General features: G+C 43.6%; 1 protein-coding gene across 1 annotated transcript in view; it reads left to right on the top strand.

Moving 5' to 3' along the window:
- The window catches only part of SLC1A3 (solute carrier family 1 member 3), a 69,191-nt gene extending 54,733 nt beyond the window's left edge, over nucleotides 1-14,458 (top strand). The window contains exons 4-9 of the mRNA XM_084832052.1: nucleotides 1,400-1,442; nucleotides 3,739-4,034; nucleotides 5,413-5,646; nucleotides 7,371-7,565; nucleotides 13,190-13,324; nucleotides 14,254-14,458. Coding sequence (XP_084688178.1) covers nucleotides 1,400-1,442; nucleotides 3,739-4,034; nucleotides 5,413-5,646; nucleotides 7,371-7,565; nucleotides 13,190-13,324; nucleotides 14,254-14,458 — 1,108 coding nt within the window. The remainder of the gene's footprint in view (nucleotides 1-1,399; nucleotides 1,443-3,738; nucleotides 4,035-5,412; nucleotides 5,647-7,370; nucleotides 7,566-13,189; nucleotides 13,325-14,253) is intronic.
- Nucleotides 14,459-14,772: the final 314 nt, after the last annotated feature.

Here is a 14,772-nt window from a genome sequence, read left to right on the forward strand (position 1 = left end):
GCATTTGAAAATTTTGAGAATTACTTCTATGAATTGATTGCAAGGCATTTTTGTAATGCATTTTTGGCACTAGTATTTAAACCATGTCCACACAATATTTGGTGGGATGCTATCATAAAATATCAATGGAATAGTGCCTCATTATTTGTGGTAGATTATTAGTGTCATTATTCACTATATTGTTCATTATATTCTGAATGGAGAAGTTCAATTTGAACCTCTATGTCCAATGCCAATGATCAAATTAAAATCATACTTCTATTGTTCAACCAAGACAGACTTATTTGTTTGTTTAAACTGCTTCTATTCTGCTTGACATCCTAGAATGTCTAAGCAATTTACACATACAGTACAGTGTAATAACCACATACAGGATAGTGTAAAAACCGATATAAAAACAGTATAAAACAATAAATACCATAAAAGCATTACAACAAAAGCTGTAAAGCAGAGCAGTGTGTCATGAGTGATTACAAGTCAGGGAGAGCCTGAGTGAACAAATGCATTTTCAAGAGGCGTTTGAAGCTCGCCACAGGTTCCACCTCTCGAACCACACATGGGAGAGTGTTCCAGAGGGTGGGAGCTACTACCGAGAAAGCCTGCTAACTTGCAGTGACCTGGCAACACAGTGTTGGTCGTGGAATGACCAATAAAGCCAATAAGAAGTCCTGACTTCTAACAGAAAATAGTTACCAGGTTTGTAGTGGCTGCTCAAACATTAAGGGGGATGTTCACTAAGATTAATTTGGGGAGCTGCAAAGATGTACATGGTAGACAGTGGAGGCTGGTGGCTCCGATGTCAGTGGAGCAGTGAATCTGCTCCGGGTTTCAGTCAGAACTAGTCAGAACTCTAAAGGAACTATCCAAGCATGTTGAATAGCTCCTTTAGAGTTCTGATGGGTTCTGACTGAAACCTGGAGCGGATTCACTGCCCCACTGACATCGGAGTCACCAGGCTCCAGTGGTGGTAGATGACACACTTTTTATATTCATGCATCTCCTGTTAAATAGATCAGGTAGCAGGCAATGGGAAAGATGTTTTTCTGTGACCCTTGAGAGCTACTAGCAGTCAAGGTAAATAACAGTGGCTAGACGCACAGTTAATCTTCCCTGAGATAAGGCAGCTTCCTATGTTGCTATGGATGGTGACCACACAACCCAAACCTATACTTGTTTTCTTGGATGTAAATCCTACTGAGTTCAAAGGGGCTTACTCCCTAATACATGTGCACTGGATTGCACCTTGTCTCAAACACACTTTATCTCTGCACTATAAACCAAAACTTTGCACCAACTTTACTATGGAGCAAAAATAAGTTGATTTCTTCCCTTCTTGGTCTTGAAATCATGGTAAAAGATGTGTAATGCATCTCAAATAGGTTTCTTTTCTTCTTCACAGGAACATGTTTCCCCCAAATCTGGTAGAAGCCTGCTTTAAACAGGTAATAGTGTGCTGCTCTTTTCAAACAAGAGTCCAGTAGTTTATGTTTTGTGTTACACAGAGCTCTTCTGCTCGATGAAGAGCTCTGTGGAGTTTAGTAGCTTGTTCACTCCTACATAAGGTTCACATTATGGAAACAAAAGCATATTATCACATTTAGATGGCATCAATGTGCACGTTTTTATGGCCACATTATGTTCCGATCTGGTCAAAATACATTTTTAAAAATTGTGTAGGAGTTAGAAGGGCCAAAGAGAAGCATGTACTTGAAGAGGGTTTCCATCTCATGCTTTGAAAACTCAGGAGCCAGAGCAAACTGAGAGAAAAAGAGTGTAAGGCTTCAAATCCTTCCCTATCATTTTTCTAGCAAATCCTTTTGTGGTTGTTCATTCTTATAAATGAGCTCCATTTAGTGAAATATGGATACAACTGTAGGTGATTGCTCTATAATACTTAGGGGTTGGACTTGATGGTCTTACAGGCCCCTTCCAACCTTACTATTCAATGATAATGATACATTTCAGTCTCCCCTTGTCAAACTGACTCCCCTTGTCAGTCTGGCTCAGTAATGCTCTCAAAAAATGAACTATCCCTCTGCCCAACTCTCCCAAGGTGCATGATACTTCCTTTGTGGGGTTGCACTCCCCCAGAGGGACCAGCTTTGAAGTATGGGGAATGCTACTTGATCCATCTTTGTCACTGGACACATCCTGGCATCTCTAGGGAGAGCTAGATGTCAAGATGATTAGCCCTCCCTCTAAACAACCAGCATAACAGAGACTCGAACTTCAAACTAGTCATGGCTTTTCTTAGGCTAATTGGCGAGGTTTTCCACAATACAAGGAAAGGAAAAAACAAAGGTTCCTCCTGTGCAAGCACTGAGTCATTGCTGACTCCTAGAGGGACACCGCTTTCACTGGCATTTTCATGGCAGGCTGTAGCGGGGTGGTTTGCCATTGCCTTCCTCAGTCGTGACTACCTTTCCCCCAGCAAGCTGGGTACTCATTTTACTGACCTCGGAAGGATGGAAGGCTGAGTCAACAATACAACTTCAGTGAAACTCAAAGACTGCCCCAGCGCCTAAACAGCTAATTTTGAGCTCTCTATTAGGGAAGGCTTTGCAAGGTAGAGAAGTGGCCACCCAATTGAAGATAGGCAGGCAGCTATGGTGAAATCTGAAAAGCAGCTTATGCCCCTACCTTAGGGAGGCTGCCTATTACGTATGCTCCAGTGAGAGGCTATTCTGGGCTGGCAGAGCGTCTCGAGCCACTCCCTAACCCTGCCTGCTTGGACTGACGACATGCCCTTGCATCCACCAAGTCACACCCCTCCTCCTCAGAAGGGACTAGGTTTCCCACCCGGTGGGGAGGCAGTGTCTCTGCTTGGGCCACCTGGTTGTCAAGGCCTTGAGAAGATTCTTCACCAACTCCTGGAGACTCTCGGAGAATTTCTTCCCCCACTCTCTGGTCTAACTGTTCTAGTTCTGGCTCTGAATCAGAATAATCAGAAACTGCAGGGGCCCTGGTCTCAATCCTGACACTAGGAAATAATTATGCCTGAAAACCTGGAGAGCCACTGCCAGTCAGTGTTAACAAAACTGGGCTAGTTGGACCAATGATCTGACTCAGTATAAGGTAGCTTCCTATGTTCCTATGAGGCACACATAGCCTCTGTTACACAGAACATCATTTACCAGCTTTACCCTGCCTCAGGGGTGGGCAACATGTGGTCTGTGAGCATGCAAATTTGCCACAGAAATTTGGCAGTGTGGCAGCAAAAGGGCTAGTGGTTTGTTGCCAGAATTCAGCAGTGCAGCAGTAAAAAGGGTCAATTTTAAAGACAAATTGCCCCCTTTTTGCTGCCATGGTGGCAAATTCAGCACCATGGCGGGCGGGGGGGGGGGGTGCAGCCCACAGTGGGTTGCAGGGAAGAATTGGACCCCAGACCCCCAGAAGTTTCCCACACCTGCCTTAGTTCAATACAGATAGCATGGTCCAGAACTGAGATCAGATTTGCCAATTGCATCTTCTACATAGGCCCCGTGGCTTACCAGGAAAGCTATATAAATGGTCCTGTGATTACTGTTGGTATATCAATGTCGGAATAAGGAGAATAATATATTGTTTTGTTCAAAATCAAAATTAGAACACTGGAAGCAGGGAAGATTTGATTGCCTCTATCTTAGTACAGCAGGTTTCAAGTAAATCGTTTGAGTGTGGCAACTGAGTGGTCTTAGGAATAATGTTTCCTGAATGCCTGGAAAACAATATCTATCCTTTCCCCCCCATCTCTGACAGTTCAAAACAAACTATGAGGAACGAATACCTAGTACAGGCCATGATTCTAATGAAACATCTGTCCTTGCTGGCATTATAAACAACGTGTCAGAAGCAATGGAAAATCTAACTCAATTGAAAAAGGAGATTATCCCTGTTCCAGGGGCTGTAAATGGAGTAAATGCACTTGGACTGGTTGTGTTCTCAATCAGCTTTGGACTGGTGATTGGGAACATGAAGGAACAAGGACGGGCACTGAGAGACTTCTTTGACAGCCTTAATGAGGCTATCATGCGATTGGTAGGACTAATCATGTGGTAAGTATTGAATGCTACTCTCTTGCCAGCTGCAGCCCCTCAGAGTTCCTTACCTCATTAGGCTACGCTCAACTTCCATCTTGGGCTTTCAGACAGACCTGAAAGGCTTGAGCGGGGAGTGAAAGGCCAATCTGGGCAGCCCACCCATGCTTCCTCCTCATTGAGCCCCCTCCTGGTGCGTTCTCTGACTGTTCAGTGAAGCGGACACCCTTGGTGCATGCCACCGCCAGCCAGCCTGCGCTCTCCTCAGAGAGACTCCATAAGCTGGCTGTGGCTCCCTCACCACCTCATTCCAATCTGACTATGTTTATTTCCAGCCAGATAGGCAGTGTGGGGTAGTGTCCCTCTCCACCTCATCACAGCTACAACTGTTTGTTCATGTGTTTATGCACAGCTCTTTACAGAATACAAGAGGATAGCACCCTGCCCTGAGGGCCTTGCATTCTGTAATTCAACACTGGGGGGGGGGAAGAGGAAGGAGAGGGAACATCGATTACTTCAGTTACACACACTTAGACCAAGTTCAGTGCTGGCTCTGGGTTTCTGAGGGCCCTCAATGGGCTCATTCCCTCAGTGAGTCTACCTTCTCCCCACCGTTGTCACCAGCTGGTTTTGCTCCTCATCGTTTTTATCGTCATTCCTACCACTTGCTTGCTGGACAGGCAGAGAGCCAGTGAGCAAGTAGGCAGTGGCATCTCCTGCTCCACCTTCTCACCACCATAGTTGTCTGGGCCAGAGCGAGAGGCAGATGAACAAGCAGGCTGGAGTGGTGAAGAGGAGGAGCAACTCCTGGGGCTCTTGTCAGCCCTGGCTAAGTTATAGTAGTGTATGGGCACTAGGAGGTTGTTGTGCCAAAGTCTTTATGAAACACTAGGGGTTTCTTGAGGGATTTGAAGGAAGAAACAGAGGACGCTGTTCCAGGCATAAGGGCCAGCAAGGGAAATGGGGGAAAGTCACTGGGGGAGCAGGAAGCCTTCAAATTGTGGAAGTGGAGGAGTGAAGGCTACAGGTAGGATATACTGGAATATAAGAGTGGAGAGATGCAGAGTGAGGAGGGGGGCAAGGCCATTGAGGGATACAGTAAATTATTTGTTAAAACTACAGTCAGTGTTACCACTAGCAAATAGGCCAGTTCCTGAACTGGTATAAGTTCGTGTAACATTAGTTTACTTCATGCTGGCTGGGGAACGCTGGGAATTGTAGACCTTTCTTCTGTCTAAACATGCATAAAAGGATTGTGCCTTTAGAATGCAGCAGGGAAGTTCTGAGTGTGAGAGAATAAGGATGTGTTATATCAGCCACACATAATTTTGCCCATATATAGTCTTGTAATCAGATAGCAGGATAGCACAGTATTAACTTTGCAATTTGTTTGTAGGTACGCACCACTTGGTATCTTGTTTTTGATTGCTGGAAAAATTGTTGAGATGGAAGATATGGGTGTGATTGGAGGACAGCTTGCCATGTATACCATTACAGTTATAATTGGCTTACTCATCCATGCTATTATTGTTCTCCCACTACTTTATTTTCTAATTACTCGAAAGAACCCTTGGGTCTTTATTGGAGGATTGCTGCAAGCTCTCATCACAGCCTTGGGAACATCTTCAAGGTAGGAATATTTACAGCCAAGTCAAGTTTGGCTTTGGGTTGAATTTTTAATGGGATATGTATTGAACTGCAATCATTGAGGTATGGTTTCCATGTGTGTGGACATTATTTCATCAGTCCACAGTTGTACCCCAATCCAGCCTTAGTCATGCTTTGCAAAGGTACCTACACATGACTAGTTCTACCAGAGTATGGTACTAGTACTCTGGTAGAACTAGAGTACCAATAATATGTGAATTCACATGAATTGTGAATTCACATATCATTGAAAGCAGTGCACTGAATATAAATGGTATCCACCTTGGCATGCATGTTCCAGTGTGCACTTGAGTGCACATTTGATTTACACCCATGGTTCCCGATCCAGTAAGTGAACATTTGAAGCTGCCTTATCCTGATTCACACCACTTAGCCCAGTACTGTCTACTGTGATGGGCATCAATTCTTGAAGGCCTCAGGCAGAGGTCTATGGTCTTCAGCTGAAATGACAGGGATTGAACAGGGAAGACTAGGTTGTGATGTTATACACACACACACACACACGTGTGTGTGTGTGTGTGTGTGTAGTTTGTAAGTATAATAATGTATTCCTGTTAAAAGTGTATGTTTATGCTGAGTATCTCTAGGATGAATGGCAGGAAGAATGGTGGATTTACATATGTATGATGATTGGCTGAGTGAGTGAAGGGGGGAGTGAAGTCTGTGTGCTATATAAACAGTGTGTTGTGCTTGTGTGGGTCAGACAGAGTTTGTAAAAGAGATGAGATATGGATATAGATAGGATTTTAGGATTGAAAACAGAGAGAGAGAGAGAGAGAGAGAGAGAGAGAGAGGTCTGTGGTGATTGTGAAGTGTTTGATTTGAGAGTGGAATCTGGTGTATGGTGTATGAGAGAACATACATTAATAGAACCATTAAGAGTTGCTTATTTACTGTTCAACAACTTATGTGCTGTAATTAATAAAGTTTGTTTGTTTAACCAAATCCTACAACTTCTGCTCTGAGCTATGTAAGGGGAAGGTAATAAAGGAAACAATATAGGTGATATTATAAACAAGTGTGTCCTCGCAGATAGTGGATTGAGTGTGGGTTGGACCTGAGCTTTAAAGGTCCTGGTGTTAGCTTGCTTGTATGGGGGAAGGTGTTTCCTGCTAGGGGTGAGAAAAGCCTTAGAGAAGGGGTATTCTCACTGAGAAAAGGGAGGAACACCACAGTGGTCTACCAGAAAGATATGGCCCCTTCCAGTAATATACACACAGAAGGTTGACTATGCATGCAGATATCCTTAGCCAGATGGGGACATTGGGCAGTATCTAATGCAACATGAATGCTAATGTAAATCACGCTGTGCTAGCATAGGGAAACTCTAGCACAACACCAATAGCATTAGCTGGTGCAATGGGATTCCCTACAAAACCCGTCATGTTAGCTAGCGCTATTAGCGTTGCACTAGAGGTCTTTTACACTAGTGCAACGTAATTTATGTTAGCGCTCGTGTTGCATTGGATACTCACAGCTCAATGCTGTGAGACAATTGCACTGAAAAACATAGTCTTTCAGATAATTTGAGGTGACAGGAATTTCTGTTTATGATATTTCTTCTGGGTGGATCATTCACACATGCAAAGCTCCATGGTGTCAGCACTATTGTTTAGTCATCGTCCACGTCAATTTTCCTGCTTTTTCCAGTGTTGTAATGCTATCTTTCGCCCTCTTTGCTTTTAGTTCTGCCACCTTGCCAATCACGTTTAGGTGTTTGGAAGAGAATAATGGAATAGATAAACGCATTACAAGATTTGTGCTCCCTGTGGGTGCAACTATTAATATGGATGGAACAGCATTGTATGAGGCACTGGCTGCAATTTTCATTGCACAGGTTAATAACATGGATCTAAACTTCGGACAGATTATCACAATCAGGTTGGTAAACCTTGCAAAAACCTCCAAGTTTGAAAGGCCGTGAGGTCTGCTTATCACATTGTGTTGAAATTAAGGTCGGCTTATCACATTGCATGGCGGAAAACACATTTTTCTTTCACCACATGTACACGTATTGGGGACCAGGGCATATTTCAGCTCCTGGACTTTTTTAAATCAATTTTTATTGTGAGTTTCAAGAAAACAAAACAAACAAAAACATAACAAAACCAAAAAACTGAAAGTATAACAACGTACTCTAAAATCCTCAGTTTCATATATTACAACATTTGGGCGGGGCAATAGTTTACACAGTAAAAGCAGACCAGATATTCAACTATAAATCCATGTGCAAGTGACACCTACATACCATTCTTTCAAATGTTGCTAGTGTTGTTAAGTCTTCAATCCATTGCATTATAGGCAGTAAACTTTTCATCCTTCCAGTAATATCAGTCTTTTAGCAGGCAAGAGGGCATGAAAAATCCATTTACGCTGACCATGTGTTATATTCCAAATTGCAGGTAAATAGTTTAAGAGAATATGTACATCAGTAAATATTAAAGAGCTTTCCAATTCAAAGTTTAGCCATATGATAACTTCCTCCCAAAAGGAGGCAACTATTGGGCATTTCTAGAACATATGAATAAAAGAAGCATTAACTGCATTACACTTCCAACAATTAGCCAAGTTTGACAAACCTTTGTTAAAGAGATGTTGTGGCATCTAATAGACCCAAAACAAAAGTTTTTGCAGAATAAGATGCAACTGGAGGTCCATAGAGATATCAGATACAGATGCCAAAATGGTGGTCCATTGATTAAACAAAATAGGACATTCCAATTCCCTGTTCCATTCCTACTGTAGACCCCATGTGTTACAAGCTCCCGGGCCCCATCTACATGGCACCGCTTTCACCCCCCACCCCATCGCAACTGTGCAGCAATGTAGCGTCAAGCTAGCATCCCCTGCGATACACTTGCGATTTACTGCGAGCTTCCCTAATAGACTTGCAGTGCCGTTCTTCTTTTTTGCCATTATACTTAAATGTGCAGCTGTGCAGTCCCATGAGCATGGGGGTGCAACACTTCATTGGCTGTTTTGTATTTTAGGGGTCCTGTTGTATCTTTCCCTCCCTTGTTAGTTAAAAATTGGTTGTTCTGTGTTCCTTCATTTCCACGCCATCTGTTTGTCAGTTCCTCAGCCAGAGACTCTTGCGATGGCTCACACTCACAAGCACGAGACGTACGTGCCTACCTGTCACTCCAAAATGGTGGTTGGAGCGAAGATATTCCTCCCCCAAGACACACACACCCCTGGCCCTTGGGCACTGAGTCCAAAAGCAACTGTTGTGAAGATTGTTGTTGTTGTTCAGTTGTGAAGATACAAAGCTGCAAAAATGTGCGAAAGTGTGATTAAATAACTGGAAACGCCTCTCTGTGCCTCTGTAACTGCGCAGCTGTGAAGGGATGGGAGGAGTAAAGGGGCGTCACAGAGCGACGCAAGCACTATGCATGCCTACAACATGCCCACAGCAAAATGTGAAGTCAGTTCGGGGAAGGGATAGACCCAAAGCAACCCCCCAAAATCGCAGCAAAACGCCACCTCGGAAATCCGCATTTTCCGGGAGAAAACCACGGATGGCTTCAAAGTGGCAACTGTGTCATCTATCCCAAGGGAACTCGACTCACAGCTGCCCCGGAGTAAAGGCTCATGTAGATGGGGCACCAGACTTGTGTACCTCATTATATCCATGACTTAACACAGGGGAGCAGGCTATTGTTGGGGTGGGGGCAAGATTTCTTCCCCAGACCCTTGGCAGGCCAGATGATGTGAGTAAGTGTGGCCACAGCCACTAACATCCTCCTCCTACCCAGCACGCATTTTCACTTTCTTTGTGCACATAAGAGGCACTAAGTTCCATGTATTCCCTTTCGCCACTTCAGTTATTTTCCATGGTGTGTCAAATGTGCTATCAAATGGATATAGAGCAAATCATCATCCCTGATGCATAGGTTTGTCATTAAGTATCGCTGCAAGCTTCAACTAGTTTAATTTGCAGATTGCAGCACAATTCTATCCATGTCTACTCACAAGTAAGTCACATTGAGTTCACTGGGAATTAGCCCCACTGAATTGCAATGCTGTACTCACTTACCTGAAAGTAAGGCCATTGAGCTCAAGGGGACTTACTTCTGAGAAGGCGTGCATAGGATTGCATGGTTAATTGGTTACAACTGTAATTATTTGCTCAATTAACTTTTAATCAGGAGGATTGTGAGTTAAGGGCACATTAATTAATTGTTTGATGCCATGTTGGTTCTGGTGTATTACTGTAATAGGGAATCATAAAAAGAAAGCTTTAAAGACAGCCTTTCCATCTAATGATGAGTGTTGGATCATTGTTTACTAGTTCTTTATCATACATTGCTGTGAGAACTTTTAGTAGAACTGTGACTATTTCTCTTTCATTTTATTTATTTATTTATTTATTTCTAAGTTGCCCTAGAGCTAATAAGTCTCAGGGCATTGTATTTAAGAATACAAATAAAATCCAAAATCCATATCAATCAAAACAAAAGCAACATAATAAAACAAGAACCAGAAGCTAAAGCAACAGACATCACAGCAAGAAGATTTTAAAAAATATATCAGAAAGATATATTACTTAAAAACACAACATAGCAGCAAGAGTATACAGAGGATTAAAGGCCTGAGATAATACGGTCTTTGCCTGGTGACAAAAAGATAATGAAGTAAGTGCCAGGCAGACCTCTCTGGGGAGGGTATTCCATAATGGGGGGTGGGGGTACTACTGAAAATGCCTGCTCCTGCCACCCACCATACCTCGGAGGAGGGCCTCTGATTTTTATTTTATTTATTTACAACATTTATATACTGCTCCACATCTAAACAGATTCCAGAGTGAAGATGACAATCTCAAGACCCAGGTAGGAATATAATAAATGCAGTTAATTAATGACACAATCCTACCCATATGCAGAGACAGAAGCTTCTTTTTCCCTCCCATGCACATTCTTAGCATGCATAAACAGGCATGTGCAGTAGCACACCTGGGCAGTCTGGGGAATGAGACGTCTGTGCATGCTTTTCATATCCCCATTTAGCCTTCCTTCTCCACTCTCTTACTCCAGTTCCAGATACATGGAGACATGCCCAGACCTCCAGTTCCCCCCAATGACTGTTTACACTGCCTGCACACATGCCCAAGTGGGGGACAAAGGTGTGGGGGACAAAGTTCAGTTGAGACCTATGAGGATCCCTGCACTACCAAAGTATTAAGAATATAAGGGAGCAATCCTATGTCGCCTAGATAGTGTCTGGGGGACATAGGATATTTCGATTTCCTGGCTCTGAGCTCAGAGACAGGGCTCCAAGCTCAAAGCCAGGAAACCGCACTCCCCACCTCCTCCCCCTCCCCCTTGTAGCCTGCGCAGAGAGAACCATGCCAGCTACCTCTCCACACTCCTAAAACAGAGCATGGAGATGAGGAAAAGGAGTGATTCCCAGGGGAGGGGAGGAGACTGGAACAGCATATCCTATGGCCGCCCCAGCCTCCTTCCCTCCCCCTCCCTGAAGCATCCACAAGACAGGCGAAAATGCCCGTCTAACTAAAATGCAGAGTGGGAGGTGAGATGCCTGTCCTGCTCTGCATTGGATACTTGTAAGGGTCAGAGTTCGAAGGCTTAGGAGTGTCCAGGGCGCATCCCATAGGATTGCACCCTAAGTAGAGTTGTGCTTGGATAGTTCAGCATTCTGTTCCCACAGTGGCCAGCCAGATGCCTCTCGGAAGCCCACAAGCAGGACCTGAGTGCCTCACGTTCATGTTCCCCGATGATAGGTATTTAGAGGCATACTGCCTCTGATCTTGGAGGTAATGTGTTCATAACCAGTAGCCGTTGATAGCCTTATCCTCCCTTATCCTTCCTGAACATTAAAGGCACCTATATATGTTTGGTAATACGAAAATGTAATACGAAACAGATTAACTTGCAGTTAATCAGTTAAGAGCCAGGTGAATTTATCAGCTAACAATTCATACATTTGTTGACATTCTATCCATGCTCTTATCGTTGCATATTAGCTGCCATTCAATCAATTCAGTATGAAATTCTGCTTTGGCATTCATTTGTATTTGGGATTTGTTGTTCTGTAAACATGCCTGAAATGCTCTATGAGTGTTTCATCTAGCTGGTGAATACAGTATTCATTCTGTATTCACCAGCTAGATGTACTCATTCATACGGCATATATACAGACTGAAGTATTCATTCATACAGCATATATGCAGTATCCCAATATCTTATTGTAACTGTTTTAGCTTTTTACATTGTTTCCAATTTTGTAGGTTAACATAAACGTTTATGTTAAAGATTCTGAATTATGTTTTAATTATCTTATATTTCTGGGATGTATTTTTTATGAACTGCCCAGAGAGCTTTTGCTGTTGGGTGGTATAGAAATGAAATAAATGAAGGGAAATGAAATATGAAGTGTTGGAGGGAGCAATCCTGTGTCCCCTGGACAGCTTCTGGGGGGGGGGGGCATAGGATTGTTCGGTTTCCTGGCTCTGAGCTCGTAGACAGGGCTCTGAGCATGGAGCCAGGAAACCATGCTCCCTGCCCCCAACCCCTCCCAGCCAGCATGGAGAGAACCGCACCAGCTACCTTTCTGTGCTCACGAAACAGAGCGTGGAGATGAAGAAAAGGAGGCATTCCTGGGGGCAGAGAGGGGAGGAGACTGGAGACATGGGGCTACGAGGTATCCCCAGCCTCCTCCCCTCCCCCTCCCCAAAGCCTCCGCTAGGTGAGCAAAATTGGCTGTCTAGCTAAAAAGCAGAGCGGGAGGCATAAGGCACCTCCTGCTCTGCATTGGATACATGTAAGCCTTCGGGTTGGGAGGCTTAGAAGTACCCAGGACCAAGCCCTTAATGAATGCTCTCTCTGGGTTATTAACATTGTATGGTCTAATTGATGAAGCAGAGAGGCATCATTGCTGATTATTTATCTAGCCACAGGACTCAAGCCACAGCATTTAACTCCGCATCCCCAATTCCTCTAAAATGAGTGGGTAACATGCATCCCGCAAGCCACGGGAGGCCCCTGCCATCCAGCATGACCCCTGCCACCGACCTGTCAAAATTTGGAGCGGCATCCAAAAAAATGCCTATTTGGCTCCAGAATTCAATGAGAAACTGCTGCAGAACACTATGCTGGCTGAATGTAGCTTGTTTCCAAGCTAAATATGGCCAGTATAGCATTCTGTTGTGGTTTGCCGCCAAAAATTGGCAGCAAAACTCTGTGTTTTTTCTTGTTGGCAGTGGCAAAGGTCTGGCCTGTGTGCGGGGATGTGTGTGTGGCCCCTGGACCTCCCAAGGTTCCCCAGCCCTGCTCTTGGGACATTTGCATGTTTTTAAAAAGTTACAAACTCACCCCACACTGGAGGCATTCAAGATGAGGCTGGACAGCCATCTGTCAGGGATGTTTTGACTTAGATTCCTGCACTGAGCAGGGGGTTGGACTCGATGGCCTTGTAGGCCCCTTCCAACTCTGCTATTCTATGATTCTATGATTATGATTGTGTTGGCGTTTCCTTTCTCTGAACAGCATCACAGCTACAGCTGCCAGCATTGGTGCAGCAGGAATTCCTCAGGCTGGCCTGGTCACTATGGTGATTGTATTGACATCGGTTGGTTTGCCTACAGACGATATCACCCTCATCATTGCTGTGGATTGGTTTTTGTGAGTATTTCTCACAAATGCAGTGTAAGGTGTATTATAACATGAAATAAGCTAGGGGACTCTTGTGAAAACTAAACTTTCAAATAATTTTAGTTCGTTTCTCTATGGATATATTGCGTTCCTTTAAATCAATAATAGCCAGAAATGGTCACTTCATATACAAAACAAGCCAGCATGGTGTAGTCCTTAAGATCTTTACCTGGCCCTGGAGACATCAACTCTCTGTTCACCCAAGAAGCCTGCTAGTTGGCCTCCTCTCTTTCTCTCTCTCTCACACCCCCCCCCCCACATACACATCTTTAACACATAGGGGTACTGGGATGCAAAAAAGGAAGATAACCCCATGTCCACCATTCCTAAGACAAGGGAACAAATGCAGATGTAACAAATAAAAGTCTTTGCATATTTGTGTAACTGCATGGCTCCCCACCATGGTGCTTTTTCTAATCTGTGTTGTTGAAAAGTTCCATCATGACACAGATAGTCTCACTGGCCATCACATTTTCAGCAAGAAAAAATTAACTTCAAATGTATCCATTGCATGATCGATCCTTCCATATGAAGGATCTTCATCCATATCGATGGCATTTTACAGAATAACATATGCAAAAAAGGATTGGTCCCTGCTCAGTAGAGCATATGTACAGTGGTAAAAGCTCATTCTCCTGGCTTTCTGGATGTGCCATTTAATTATTTAGATATGCTTCTTAGTTGAGATCAGAATTGAATTTTGCCTGCATACTGTCAGTGTTCTCATTATTACAGTACCAACACTGAAACAGATTAAATTCTACTGCAGATTATATTTTCCTTTCCTAATTTCGGTGAATAAATGTGTACATGTGTTTTATCATCTAGTAGTTGCCTTCAATGACTGTTTTTAAATGGTCATTCTGCCTAGTTTATTTAAAATGCAACCTATTCTGTAGGGATCGTCTGCGTACCACTACCAACGTTTTGGGAGACTCTATTGGTGCAGGGATTGTAGAACACTTATCACGGCACGAGCTGAGGAACAAGGATGCTGAGATGGGTAATTCCGTGATAGAAGAGAACGAAATGAAGAAACCTTACCAGCTAATCTCACAAGAGCATGAGAATGAAAAGCCCTTAGACAGTGAAACCAAGATGTAAGGTAGAGGAAGTTCAACACAAAGCACTAAATATATGAAAAATGTATACTTTGCCCAGTCCTTACTGTATCCTGACTTATATCTCTCTATACAAACAGCACTGAAAAGACTTAGGGCTTAACTAGACATAATGAGAGATATGAAGCTGTCACACAAGGTCTCTTTGCCTCCTCTTCCTTGAAACATCTAAGTAAGGACAATGCACAATGTGATGCCATCATTCTGTGTGAGTTGCCCTGCAGTAATTAATGTGAGGCAGGAGGAGGGCAATGCCAGCAGGACAATAATATCAGGTCACATGTTGTTTTACCTAGA

This window comes from Heloderma suspectum, chromosome 2 (assembly GCF_057233095.1).
Source record: "Heloderma suspectum isolate Gila_16-S chromosome 2, 16-S_ref, whole genome shotgun sequence".
NCBI lineage: Eukaryota > Metazoa > Chordata > Lepidosauria > Squamata > Helodermatidae > Heloderma > Heloderma suspectum.